We start from the raw sequence: 14,405 nt of genomic DNA on the forward strand, positions 1-14,405 counted from the left end.
GACTAAGGGGAGTCCAGGGGAGTGAGGGAAGGAGCGGGGGGGGGATCTGGGGGTGAGGGAGGGAGCTGTGGGGGCTAAGGGGGGGTTCTAAGGGGGTGAGGGAGGGAGCTGGGGGGGCTAAGATGGGGATCTGAGGGTGAGGGAGGGAGCTGGGGGGGCTAAGGGGGGGATCTGGGGGTGAGGGAGGGAGCTGGGGGGGCTAAGGGGGGGTTCTGAGGGGGTGAGGGAGTGAGCTGGGGGGGCTAAGGGGGGTATCTGGGAGGTGAGGGAGGGGGCTGTAGCAGGGGTGGTCAGAATCAGGGCTCTGGGTCAGTGCCAGTTGAAGGGGGTCACTGCTAGGTCAGGGGTCAGTGTCAGGTGAAGGGGGTCAGTGCTGGTTCTGTGGGGTCGGTGCCAGGTGTGTGGGGTCAGTGCCAGGTCAGGGGACGAGTGCCAAGTTGGGGGTTCGGTGACAGGTCGTGAGGGGTCAGTGCCGGGTCAGGGAGTCAGTGCCAGGTCGTGAGGGGTCAGTGCCAGTGTGGAATTGAGCATCTGGCTGTAATGCTGACGATGTGAGGCAGTGGGTGAGGGGGTCGATGCAGTTTGTTAGTTACATTGTTACAGGGACATTACTGAGGCCCATTCTGGAACACGCTGTCCCGTTCTGGTCTCCCTCCCTATCCGAAGGATATTGTTAAACTGGGGAGGGTGCAGAAATGGTTTACCAGGACGTTGCCAGGTGTGGAGGGCTCGAATGATAAAAACTGGCTGAACAGGCTGGGGCTGTTTTCCCTGGAGCATCAGGGTCTGAGGGGTGACCTTATAGAGGTTCATAAAATCATGTGGGTCATGGATAAATAGGCAACTCTTTTCCCTGGACTGGGGGAGACCAGAACTAGTGGGCATAGGTTTAGGGTGAGAGGGGTAAGATAAAAAAGAGACCTAAAGGGCAACTTTCCCATGCAGAGGGTGGAGGAGCTGCCGGAGGCAGTGGTGTTTGAAGGTGCAGTCACAACTTTTAAATGACATTTGGATAAGTACATGAATGGGAAAGGTTTGGAGGGATATGGGCCAGGAGCAGGCAAAGGGGAACATGGGAACATTTAGATTGGGAACATGGTCACCATGGACTGGTTGGGCCAAAGGGTCTGTCTGCATGCTGTATGACTCCAATGTGATGAAAATTGATCTTCCCCAACCCTCTTCCTTACTCCCATTCTTTGCAAACACTTTTGGAAGAATATGAGGGCTTTGAAGAGACTGCAGTAAGGATTTACAAAGACACAGCTGCTGAACCAGAGTTAACACCCATTTAATATAACAAGCTTGCTCTTGGACTGTGTATCTCCCTTTTCACTCAATGGTGTTACCATCACTGAATCTCCCACTATCAACATCCTGGGGGTTACCACTGACTAGGAACACAACTGAACTCCCCACATAAACATAATGGCTGGAAGAGCAGGTCAGAGACTAGGAATACTGCAGCGAGTAACTCCCCTCCTGACTCCCCAAAGCCTGTCCACCATCTACAAGGCACAAGTCAGGAGTGCGATGGAATATTCCCCTCTTGCCCTGGATGGGGGCAGCTCCAACAACACTCAAGAAGCTCGACACCATCCAGGACAAAGTAACCACTTGATTGGCACCACATCGACAAACCCCACTCCCTCTCCCACTGACTCTCAGTAGCAGCAGTGTGTACCATCTACAAGATGTGCTGCAGAAATTCACCAAAGATCCTCAGACATCACCTTCCAAACCCATGCCCACTTCCATCGAGAAGGATAAGGGGCAGCAAATACATGGGAACAGCACCCCCTGCAAGGTCCCCTCCAAGCCCCTCACCATCCTGACTTGGAAGTATGTCATCAGGCAGTGTGGAGGACAGAGGAAGGGGAAGAAGGGAGTGCGGAGGATGAGTAACATTAATCTCCATCAAATTGGAAGCTGGACCAGTCATAAATGCAAGCCCAGGATGGGAGAGAGGTTCCAGGAATTCGATAAGTGTGTTTCTATGCTAAGTGCATGTGTTGGACACGTGTGCTTCTACACTGCATGTATGTGTCGGACACCCGTGTTCTGTGCATGAGTTGGGGAGCTCCCCTGACACGGCGTGTATGCTGCATTTAACTAGGTCCCACGTGACTGCAGTCTGTTCAATGTTTCATTCACTGGGCCCTCTCAGCACGTTCTGGGAACAAATGCATGAAACTGACAGTAACCCTCAGTGACAGCCGTGTTCCAGCTTTATCCATGTAATATGCCCTTGGCTGCATTTCCAGTTGGACAATGAACGGTTTGTTCCTCAGCAAAGACTCGGAAACAATTATAATAGCAAGTTTGCGACAGCACTCGGTCCTTCCTGATCATCCTGCCTTACTCAGGAGCGAAAGTTCCATCAGCCTGGGCCTACACGCTTTCTAAAAAGGGAGGAAAGATTCTAAGAGAGGGATAAACCAAACAAGGAAATTGAGGAAACTATTAAGTTGAAAGAAAAAGCACAAAAGGAGGTGAAAGTTAGTGACACCCCCAAAGACTGGGCTAAACTCAGAATCCAGCAAAAGAGGGCTAAAAAGACAATAAAGACAGAGGAAATAAACTCCAGGCGTAAAATAGTGAGAAATAGTTAAAAAAAAGACATTAAGAGCTACTTTAAATATATAAAGATTATGACAGAGATCAAAGTGTAATCAGACCCCTTAGTAAATGAATCTGGGAAGGGAGTTTTGGGGAACAAGGAATTGCCAGGGGAGTTAGACATCAGGTTTTACAGAGGAAGGTACTTCAAACATCCCACCAGGGGAGGAAGGTGATACCATCACCATCATGAGAGAAGCAATATGAGTCAAACGAAAAGGGCTAAAGGCAGATAAATCCCCTGGCCCTGATGATCTGTGTCCTAGGATCCAAGGTGGCACGGAGGCTCAGTGGTTAACACTGCTGCCTCATTGACCCGGGTTCAATTCCCAGGCGCCTGAGGTGGCGACTGTCTGTGGGGAGTTTGCATATTCTCCCCGTGTGGGTTTGCTCTGGTTTCCTCCCGCAGTCCAAAGATGTGCAGGTTAGGTGAATTGGCCGTGTTAAATTGCCCATAGGTTTGGGTGTGGGTGGCGGGTCGGTGTGGACTTGTTGGGCTGAAGGGCCTGTTTCCACACTGTAAGTAATCTAAGTAACTACAGAGAGAGTGGTTGTAGTTTTCCAAAAACCATAGAGTTATACAGCACACAAACAGACCCTTCATTCCAACTCGACCAGAAATCCTAAACTAATCTAGTCCCATTTGCCAGCACTTGACCTGTTCCCTCCAAACCCTTCCTATTCATTTACCCATCCAGATGCCTTTTAAATGTTGCAATTGTATAAGCCTCTGCCACATCCTCTGGCAGCTCATTCCATACACGTACCACCCTCTGCATGAAAACATTTGCTCCTTAGATCCCTTTTAAATCTTTCCCCTCTCACCCTAAACCTATGCCCTCTAGTTCTGGACTCCCCCACCCCAGGGAAATGACCTTTTTTATTCACCCTATCCATGCCCCTCATAATTTTGTAAATCTCTATAAGGTCACCCCTCAGCCTCCGACACTCCAGGGAAAACAGCCCCAGCCTGTTCAAGCCTCTCCCTGTAGCTCAGATCCTCCAATCCTGGCAACATCCTTGTAAATCTTTTCTGTCCCTTTCAAGTTTCACAACATCTTTCCGATAGGAAGGAGACGAGAATTGCATGCAATATTCCAACGGTGGCCTAACCAATGTCCCGTACAGCCGCAACATGATCTCCCAACTCCTGTACTAAAGGAAAGCACAGCTGAAAATGTGTTGCTGGTTAAAGCGCAGCAGGTCAGGCAGCATCCAAGGAACAGGAAATTCGACTTTTCGGGCATACTTATGCCCGAAACGTCGAATTTCCTGTTCCTTGGATGCTGCCTGACCTGCTGCGCTTTAACCAGAAACACATTTTCAGCTCTGATCTCCAGCACCTGCAGACCTCACTTTTTCCTAAAGGAAAGCATACCAAACGCCTTCTTCACTATCCTACCTACCTACAACTCCACTTTCAAGGAACTATGAACCTGCACTCCAAGATCTCTTTGTTCAGCAACACTCCCTAGGACCTTACCATTAAGTGTATAAGTCCTGCCCTGATTTGCCTTTTCAAAATGCAGCATCTCACATTTATCTAAATTAAACTCCCTCTGTCACTCCTCAGCCCATTGGCCCATCTGATCAAGATCCCATGGTATTCTGAGGTAACCTTCTTCACTGTCCTCTACACCTCCAATTTTGGTGTCATCTGCAAACTTACTAACTACACCTGCTAAATGATGAAAAGCAGTGGACTCAGCACGGATAACACGGGTGCATTTCAAACAAAGCAGTCCTAATTCCCATAAAATTACCCCTTATCAAATTTGTTGGCTAACAGTCTTTTGCCATGGTTTACAATGTGCGAGGTACCACAGCAATGCTCCGGGTTATTGTTACAGGCCCAGTGTAAATTATCCTGCAATGGATTGTGTCCAATAACGGTCGAAGTCTCAAATTTAACCATCAAAGGAATCCACTCTTTACAAGATTCAGACAATTACAAATTCCAAACCCACTCCAGAATCCAAAGTGACTCTCCACAACAGTACTGAGGGAGCACCGCACTATCAGAGGGTCAGTGCTGAGGAAACACAGTACTGTCGGAGGGTCAGTGCTGAGGGAGCGCCGCACTGTCAGAGGGTCAGTGCAGAGGGAGTGCCGCACTGTCGGAGGGCCAGTGCTGAAGGAATGCCGCACTGTCGGAGGGCCAGTGTTGAAGGAATGCCGCACTGTCGGAGGATCAGTGCTGAGGGAGCACCGCACTGTCAGAGGGTCAGCGCTGAGGGAGTGCCTTACTGTTGGAGAGTCAGTGCTGAGGGAGTGCCGCACTGTCAGAGGGTCAGTGCTGAGGGAATGCCGCACTGTCGGAGGGTCAGCACTGAGGGAGTGCAGCACTGACAGAGGGTCAGTGCTGAGGGAGTGCCGCACTGTCGGAGGGTCAGTGCTGAGGGAGTGCAGCACTGTCGGAGGGTCAGTGTTGTAGCTGCCATCTCTCGGGTAATAACCCAGGGTCGGGGTGTGTTGCCTTGTTTCCAATACTCACCCTTTGCCGTTGCTCTTGAATAAGAGGTATCCCCAGCCTCGGACGAAGCCAGGCTCCCGTGTGAACCAGAGCAGTACCACCAGGACAAAGAGGACGAGCACAGCTTTCTCTGCGAAGGACATGGGCCCCAGCTTCTTGTACTCTCTCACAATGACATCATTAGCTCTCTTCTCCTTTGGGGTAATTGGGATTCGCCAGCCCCACAGCTTCCGAAAACTGTCGGGAAAACAAGAACATATTCCAGCCATTTCCCAGCTCAGTAAACCCGGGGTGACCCAGTCACAAATATCTTGGAGCAAGCATTTTCACAGACACAGCACTGAGGAGCAAGAGACCCTATTGGGGGATGGTCCCCATCAGCACTCAGTGAGCGATCTGGAGAAACTGATCGCCTGTCCCTCATAGATCTCTTCTTAGGACTGAATCCCCCCAACACTTCTAGATCGGCCAATCTCATTATGTGCTTTGTGTTGGAGAGGCCTCTCCTCAGGAGACTCTGTCTGGACAGTGGAGTCGGATATGGGAGAGATCAAAGGGATCCTTTAGGGATCTCAGGGCAATTACCCTGAAAGGAGGCAGAAAGAAACCTTCAACCCCTGGAGCTTCTGCCTCCAGCATCGGGTTACAACTAGCGTAAAGCTCCTTATATTCTTTTCAACTACAAGTAAAGCTCCTTCTACATTGTCCTCCATCAACCACTCCCAGGACATGGATGGCATGGGGTTAGATACAGAGTAAAGCTCCCTCTACACTGTCCCCCTGAAACACTCCCAGGACAGGGACAGCACGGGGTTAGAGACAGAGTTACCAGCAGCGAAACGTGTGCCTGTCAATGTGATAGCAGCTTTCAGAGAATCATTTGGCAGAGACCTATGGGTTTGCCTCGGGCCCCTGCATGAAACCAGGTGTTTCAACAAGATTTCCTGAAGCAACCTCTTTGGAAAAGATCACTGAAAACAATATCAATAGGAAAGTTAGTCATATTCAATTACAAGGTATGGATTATCCACAATTATTATGGAGTGTAGAGGTCATTCAGCCCATTGTGCCTGCACTGACTGTCTCATGGGAATCAGTACCTCATGCCAATCTCCTGCACACCATTTCTATCCAAAGAACCATCCAGTGCCCTCTTCAATGTCTCCATTGAACCTGCCTCCACCATATCTCCAGGCAATGTATTCCTTACCCTGACTGGTCTCTGTGGGAGAACCCTGTTCTCACATTGCCCTTGCTTCATTCACACATCAGTTTAAACTCATGTCCTCTCAATCTGGCTTTTCCTGTCAATGGGAACAATTACTCTCTATGTATTCTCTTCAGCAGAGGTTGGGTTTAGCACAGTTGGCTGGATGGCTGGTTTGTGAAGCACAGCGACACCAACAGTGTGGCTTCAATTCGCCAGCTGAGATGACTATGAAGGATTCTCCTCCTCAAACACTCCCTTTACCTGAGATGTAGTGGCCCACAGGTTAATCCATCACCAGTCATCTCTCCCTAATCAGAGAGCAGCTTTATGATCTAGTAAGAGTATGGTGACTTGACTTGATTCTATCCAGCCTGCTCGTGATTTTAAAAACCTTCTATCAAATCACCTCTCACCCTCTTGTAAAAGTTCAACATCACCTCCTTGCTCTGATGCTTTCTCCACCCTGATTTTCTCCTCAGAGGTCAATCTGAAAGGTCAGTGAGTTAACCTGTATATCTTGGGAGGAGACAGGGAAATTGTCATTTGGTGTCTGAGCAATTAGAGAAGGAATTAAAGAGAAAAAAAAGGAGTGATATACACTGGGATGGAGTGTCTGTGAAAGGTATTGCTGGGAAAAAAAATGAATCTCTCTTTTCACTGCTTATGAGAAAATGTTTCCAAATTGTGTATGTTTAACTTCTTCTGCATAATGAACTTATGTTCTTTTGGTCAAAGTATATTGACAGCCTCATGTGAAAGTATTCAATGACTGACCATCATGGTAGACAGAATGTAAAAATATAACTTATGGTCTATCAAGCCAAGTCTCACTCTGGGCTCAGACCTGTCCATTATTACCATCTGCCGGGACCATTACTGTCTCTGTGTCCAAGACATAAAGCCCCCAGCAGCCCTGAACCAGGCACTGAGCTTCCAGGCAGTCACTTACTTGAGTCCCAGGAATAACGCCTGCAGCCATAACCAGCTGAGAACGAACATAATCAGCATGTTGGGAAACGAGAATGCAAACCACGAGGCGAAATTAACCACTTCTCCGCTTTCTGGGAAAATCCTTCAAAACCACAGAATCACAAAGAAGTCTTAAAACATGGTCAGATATAACACCGTCGCTGTCAGCTACCCCAGTCACTCTCAGGGTGTGAGTGTCTCGTTTGTTACCAACAATTGTTGCCCGTCCCTAATTGCCCTTGAGGAGATGAGGAGGTAATTTAAGATTGAGGTGAGGAGACGTTTCTGCACCGAAAAGATAGTGAGTTTCCAGAAAGCTCCCCCTCAGGGCACTATGGAGGGTCAGTCATTTAGAGTGTTCAAGACAGAGATTGATTCTGACCCAGCAACAGTGAAGGATTGGCAATATATGTACAAGTAAAAAATGAGGTCTGCAGATGCTGGAGATCACAGCTGAAAATGTGTTGCTGGTGAAAGCACAGCAGGTTAGGCAGCATCTCAGGAATAGGGAATTCGACGTTTCGAGCATAAGCCCTTCATCAGGAATATGCTCGAAACGTCGAATTCCCTATTCCTGAGATGCTGCCTAACCTGCTGTGCTTTCACCAGCAACACATTTTCAATATATGTACAAGTCAGGATGGGGAGTGGCTTGGAGGGGAACTGGAAAGTGATGGTGTCAATCATGAGGGGCATGTGTAGGGTGAAGAGCCAAGGACTTTTCTCCAGGGTGGGGGAGTCCAAAACTAAAGGGCATAGGTTTAGGGTGAGGGGGAAAGATTTAAAAGGGACCCATGGGGCAACTGTTTCACACAGAGGGTAGTACATGTGTGCAATGAGCTGCCTGAGGAAGTGGTGGAGGCAGGTACAACATTTAAAAGGCATCTGGATGAGTATATGAATGGAAAGGGTTTAGAGGGATATGGGCCAAGTGCTGGCAAATGGGACTAGAATAATTTAGGATACCTGATCAGCATGGACAAGTTGGACCAAAGGGTCTGTTTCCATGCTGTACATCTCTATGACTCCATCTGCTGCCCTTGTCCTTCAGGGTGGAAGTGGTCATGGGTTTGGAAGTTGCTGTCTGAGGATCTTTGGTGATTTTCTGCAGTGCATCTTGTAGACGGTACACACTGCTGCTACTGAGTGTGGGTGGGGGAGGGAGGGGGTGTTTGTGGATGTGGTGCCAGTCAAGCGGCTGCTTTGTCCTGGATGGTGTCGAGCTTCCTGAGTGTTGTTGGAGCTGCCCCCATCCAGGGCAAGAGGGGATTATTCCATCACACTCCTGACTTGTGCCTTGTAGGTGGTGGACAGGCTTTGGGGAATCAGGAGGGGAGTCCAGCACGGGGAGGGGAGAGTCCAGCACAGGGAGGGGGTGGGGAGGGGAGAGTCCAGCACGGGGAGAGGGGGTGGGGAGGGGAGAGTCCAGCACAGGGAGAGGGGGTGGGGGGTGGGGGCGGGTGTCCAGTTTGGAAAGGACTGTAATCTTTGACTTCTTAAACTTTCTTTATTCTTCTTCTTAGTATAAAAGTGATAAAGGAAAGACCATAACGCAGAACATTTTTAACTGATCTCTTCATAAGATTCTGCCAGTTTTTCCAGCGATTTCTGTGAATAATATGATGTTGGATTAAAGTAATTAAAGGAACTTTTCGTTACATTTTTCAAACACGACCATCCCATAACAAATCCATGCAGAGTATCTCTTTTTGAATTCTCTTTCTCCAAGTCTGTCCCTCAGAATTCTTTCCAACAAATTCCTCATCCCCGACACTAGACTGACGGCCTGTCATTTCCTGGTCTGTCCCTTTCTCCCTTTTGGAAATAACAGGACAAAGAGATCAGTTCCCCCACCCTCTGTGACCAATGCGGGGAGGTTGGGGGGGATTGCTCCTGAACACCTCCTCCCTTCCCTCCCTCAGGAGCCTGGTGCCCTGCTCACCCAGAGCTGCAGATTCATCCGCTATTGAAGCTGCTAAATCCTCCACTTCCTCCTCTCTTGATGTTTATGTCTGATACTTCATAGCCTTACCGTGAGATCTAAACCTGCACTGTCCTTTTCCAACGTACCCACACCCTCCACACATCCACTACCACCATGTTCCCTCAGGGACTCTACTCTTTCGCTTGTTAATCCATCGTTCTTTATAGATTTGAACACCCCTTTGGGTTTTCCATTATTCTACCCACTGACATTTTCTCATCTCTAATCTCCCCTGCCTTTGTATTTTTAATGCTCCTTCCAGAGCTCTGCCATATTCAGCCCTCAATACCTGCCATAAGCTTCTGTTTGTTTAAACCCTGACCTTTAGTGTCCGTCCTTAGCCAGGGTTTCTCCCCCACCCCCATCTTGGTCCCACCCCTGGTCTTGAAGGAACAGATTTTCCCCAAACGCTCACTATTTACCTCCCACTACTCGGGGACAGTTTAATCAGCAAGTAACCAGTCCCAGTCCCCCTGGGTCAAATCGTGCCTTAGGTAAATTAGAATAGTCTTTACCCAGGTTAGAAATTTTATTCCTGACCCATCCTTATCCTATTTCAGAAACATCCTAAATCAAACTGCATTATGGTCACTATCCCTCCTGATAGGCCCTCAGTTTGGAATATTGAGTCTAGAACTACTCCCTCCCTTGGTGGGCTAAGAACTCCGTGCTATAGTTCCCCGAGATACAATTTCAGAGTTTGGTTTCCTCTCTACCTTGAATATTAAAGCTATCCCTGTTCATATTGTGTGGCAGAGTGGCTCAGTGGTTAGCACTGCTGCCTCACAGCGCCAGGGACCCAGATTCAATCCTTGCCTCGAGCGACTGTCTGTGTGGAGTTTGCACATTCTCCCCGTGTCTGCGTGGGTTTCCTCCGGGTGCTCTGGTTTCCTCCCACAGTCCAAAGATGTGCAGGTTACGTGAACTGGTTATGCTAAATTGCCCATAGTCGGAGGTGACTATGGGGGATGGGTCTGGGTGTGTTACTCTTTGGAGGGTTGGGATGGACTTGTTGGGCTGAAGGGCCTGTTTCCATACCGTAGGGAATCTAATCTAATCATATTTGGGTAATTAAAATCCCCAACTATTACAAGCCTCATTGTTGTTATATTTCCCTGGCATGAGATGAGATATTTGATCCTCTGTCTCTCCATGGCCCTATGGGGTCAGGTACCACACACCCAGCAGTGTGCTTGTCCCGTTTGTGTTTTTTTTGGTTCTACCCATTTTATGATCCTGCCAAGACATTGTCCCTTGATCAACATTGCAACACCTCCCCTTCATCTTCTATCCCCTTCCTACTGAGTCCCCTCTAATCAGCAATGTTGAGCTGCCAATCCTGCCCAGCTAACTCTCAGTCACAGTCATATCATACTCCCATGGACCTACTGTTCCCTCAGTGTGTCCATCTCATTCCTCAGGTTCCTTGCTTTAAAATAGATTCCAAACTCTCTTCTTTCTTACCTAGTGGATGACTTTTGTGACTTTTAGAATCACATTTTAACTTCTAATTCCAATCAGGATCCCATCCCTGGCCAATTGAGTTTAAATTCACCACAAAAGCTTTAGCAAAATCCAGACAACCCTTCAGCATACCACTTTCATTCCCCAATCCACTGCTCTTAGCCCTGTCACATTCAATAAAGACGGAGTCCCTCTGGTCCTCACCTATCGTCCTACTAATCTCTGCATCCAACACATCATCCTTAAACACTTCCGTCAACTCCAACCAGACCCCACCAGCGAGAACATCTTCCCCTCCCCACCCCTCTCTGCCTCCCGCAAGGACCGTTCCCTTCGACAGTCCTTGGTTTGTGCTACTCTCCCCACTGACCCCCACACCCACCCCCCTAGCCCCCAGTTACCTTCTCCTGCAACTGGAAAAGTTGCAAATCCTGCTGCTACACCACCCCCCTCACCTCCATCCAGGGCCCCAAACAGTCCTTCCAGGTGAGACAGAGGTTCACCTGCCTCTCCTCCTCCCTACTTTACAGCCTCAGGTGCGCCCGATGTGGTCTTCCCTATACTGGGGAGACCGGACGTAAAGTTAGGGAACAGTTCTCCGAGCATCTCAGCCGGGCCCACAGGGACCGGCCAAACCTCCCAGTCACCGCCCATTTTAATTCCCCTTCCCATTCCCTTTCCAACATGACCATCCTTGGCTTCCTCCATTACCACAACGAACTTTATCACACTGCCAGCATCATCTACAGCCTGAAGGACTTAACATTGAGTTCTCCAATTTCAAATAACCCCCGTTCCCATCCCCGACTCCCTTCCCAGCTCCTGTCCCTCCCTTCCATTCCTCCCTGCCATCAACCAGATTCATTCCTCTCACTGACCAACCAGGTCGTACCCTCTACCTGTATTCACCTATCCCCACTTCACTACCCTGGCCCCACCACCCCCTTTATCTGCAGCTTTCCCTACACCCAACCCCATTCCTGAAGGGTTACACCCGAAATGTCGACTTCCCCACCTCCCGATGTTACCTGCCTTGCTGTGTTCTTCCAGCCTCCTGCCTGTCCCTCCTGAAGCTGCCTGCCTTGCTGTGTTCTTCCAGTCTCCTGCCTGTCCCTCCTGATGTTACCTGCCTTGCTGTGTTCTTCCAGCCTCCTGCCTGTCTACCTTGGATTCCAGCATCTGCAGATGTTTTGTCGCTTAGCAAACCTCCCTGCAAGTACATCACTCAGTTTGTATGTAACCCAGTAATACCACAATTCCACATGAGGGCAACTTAAGTTCCAAGCAATTGTTTCACCAATCTGAGAATACGACTCACTGGATGAGTTGTCCCTTCAGCACCAAGTTGGGGCCAGTGCCAGTTAGAGTGCTCGTACCCCCTATACTGGCTGCGTAGCAGACACACAGGGTCAGAGCTTTATACATATTCAAATCCTCACTCATCATCACGGGTTGTATGGTAACTGGGATATTGTCTCCGTTCTGATCAGGATCATTTCCCTCCTCGAGTGGTGGAGAAATCAGATCTACAGGATTCAAGCAGAAACACATCACAGGGACATCCCCGTCAGGTCTGTGGCCCAGGCTTAGGGCAGGTACATGATGCAACCACACTCGGACGAAACAGGGAAACTACGAGGCTTCATAAAACATCAGAAATTGGAGCAGGAGCAGGTCATTTAGCCCGTCAAACATCCTCCACCACATTGTTCGGGTGTGTTGTTTTACTTTCAGAAAGGCATAGGGATGACATTGTTATGTGCATTTTTCTCCAGAATGCCATATCATTCACTGCTTCCCCTCACTCAGCAACAAGAGACTGATCAGACAAATATACTCAATGGGGGGACAGAATTCCAAAAATTAATCCATTCACGAAAGTCAAAATTCCTCCTCAACTCTGTCTTCAGTGGGAGCCTCCTGTATTTGACTCTGTGCCCAGAGATCTACATTCCCGCTCAAGAAGTAAGCTTTCTCTCAAAAACCCCCAACTCCACATCAAAGCTCTCAACACAACCCCCTCTTATTCTTCTACCAATGGGGGCACGGTCCATACCACTACCCCTTACCTCAGCAAACCAGCCCCTTCATCCCAGGGATCAGCTGACCAAACCTTCTCTGAACTGTACACAGTGTGAGTCTATGCCTCAGGGACAGAGACTGTAACTGTACACAGTGTGAGTTCATCCCTCCTCAGGTACAGAGACTGTAACTGTACACAGTGTGAGTCTATCCCTCCTCAGGTACAGAGACTGTAACTGTACACAGTGTGAGTCTATCCCTCAGGTACAGAGACTGTAACTGTACACAGTGTGAGTTCATCCCTCCTCAGGTACAGAGACTGTAACTGTACACAGTGTGAGTCTATCCCTCCTCAGGTACAGAGACTGTAACTGTACACAGTGTGAGTCTATCCCTCAGGTACAGAGACTGTAACTGTACACAGTGTGAGTCTATCCCTCCTCAGGTACAGTGACTGCAACTGTCCACAGTGTGAGTCTATCCCTCAGGTACAGAGTCTGTAACTGTACACAGTGTGAGTCTATCCCCCCTCAGGTACAGAGACTGTAACTGTCCACAGTGTGAGTCTATCCCTCAGGTACAGAGACTGTAACTGTACACAGTGTGAGTCTATCCCTCCTCAGGTACAGAGACTGTAACTGTCCACAGTGTGAGTCTATCCCTCCTCAGGTACAGAGACTGTAACTGCCCACAGCGTGAGTCTATCCCTCCACAGGGACAGAGTCTGTAACTGTAAACAGTGAGAGTCTATCCCTCCTCAGGTACAGAGTCTGTAACTGTCCACAGTGTGAGTCTATCCCTCCTCAGGTACAGAGACTGTAACAGTACACAGTGTGAGTCTATCCCTCCTCAGGTACAGAGACTGTAACTGTACACAGTGTGAGTCTATCCCTCCTCAGGTACAGAGACTGTAACTGTACACAGTGTGAGTCTATCCCTCCTCAGGTACAGAGACTGTAACTGTCCCCAGTGTGAGTCTATCCCTCAGGTACAGAGACTTTAACTGTCCACAGTGTGAGTCTATCCCTCAGGTACAGAGACTGTAACAGTACACAGTGTGAGTCTATCCCTCCTCAGGGACAGAGACTGTAACTGTACACAGTGTGAGTCTATCCCTCAGGTACAGAGACTGTAACAGTACACAGTGTGAGTCTATCTCTTCTCAGGTACAGAGACTGTAACTGTACACAGTGTGAGTCTATCCCTCCTCAGGTACAGAGACTGTAACTGTCCACAGTGTGAGTCTATCCCTCCTCAGGTACAGAGACTGTAACAGTACACAGTGTGAGTCTATCCCTCAGGTACAGAGTCTGTAAATGTCCCCAGTGTGAGTCTATCCCTCCTCAGGTACAGAGTGTGTAACTGTACACAGTGTGGGTCTATCCCTCCTCAGGTAAATAGACTGTAACTGTACACAGTGTGAGTCTATCCCTCCTCAGGGACAGAGTCTGTCACTGTCCACAGTGTGAGTCTATCACTCCTCAGGAACAGAGACTGTAACTGTACACAGTGTGAGTCTATCCCTCCTCAGGTACAGAGACTGTAACTGTCCACAGTGTGGGTCTATCCCTCCTCAGGTAAATAGACTGTAACTGTACACACTGTGAGTCTCTCCCTCCTCAGGTACAGAGACTGTAACTGTACACAGTGTGAGTCTATCCCTC

The 14,405-nt window shown here is 48.9% G+C and overlaps 1 protein-coding gene across 1 annotated transcript in view; it reads right to left on the reverse strand.

The window, feature by feature from the left end:
* LOC132830557 (Na(+)/citrate cotransporter-like) overlaps nt 1-14,405 on the reverse strand; it is a 57,890-nt gene that overhangs the window by 16,105 nt on the left and 27,380 nt on the right. The window contains exons 5-7 of the mRNA XM_060848342.1: nt 12,038-12,178; nt 7,252-7,374; nt 5,114-5,329 (exon numbers count right to left, since the gene is read on the reverse strand). Of these exons, the coding sequence (XP_060704325.1) occupies nt 5,114-5,329; nt 7,252-7,374; nt 12,038-12,178 (480 nt within the window). The remainder of the gene's footprint in view (nt 1-5,113; nt 5,330-7,251; nt 7,375-12,037; nt 12,179-14,405) is intronic.

Source organism: Hemiscyllium ocellatum, chromosome 31 (genome assembly GCF_020745735.1).
Source record: "Hemiscyllium ocellatum isolate sHemOce1 chromosome 31, sHemOce1.pat.X.cur, whole genome shotgun sequence".
NCBI lineage: Eukaryota > Metazoa > Chordata > Chondrichthyes > Orectolobiformes > Hemiscylliidae > Hemiscyllium > Hemiscyllium ocellatum.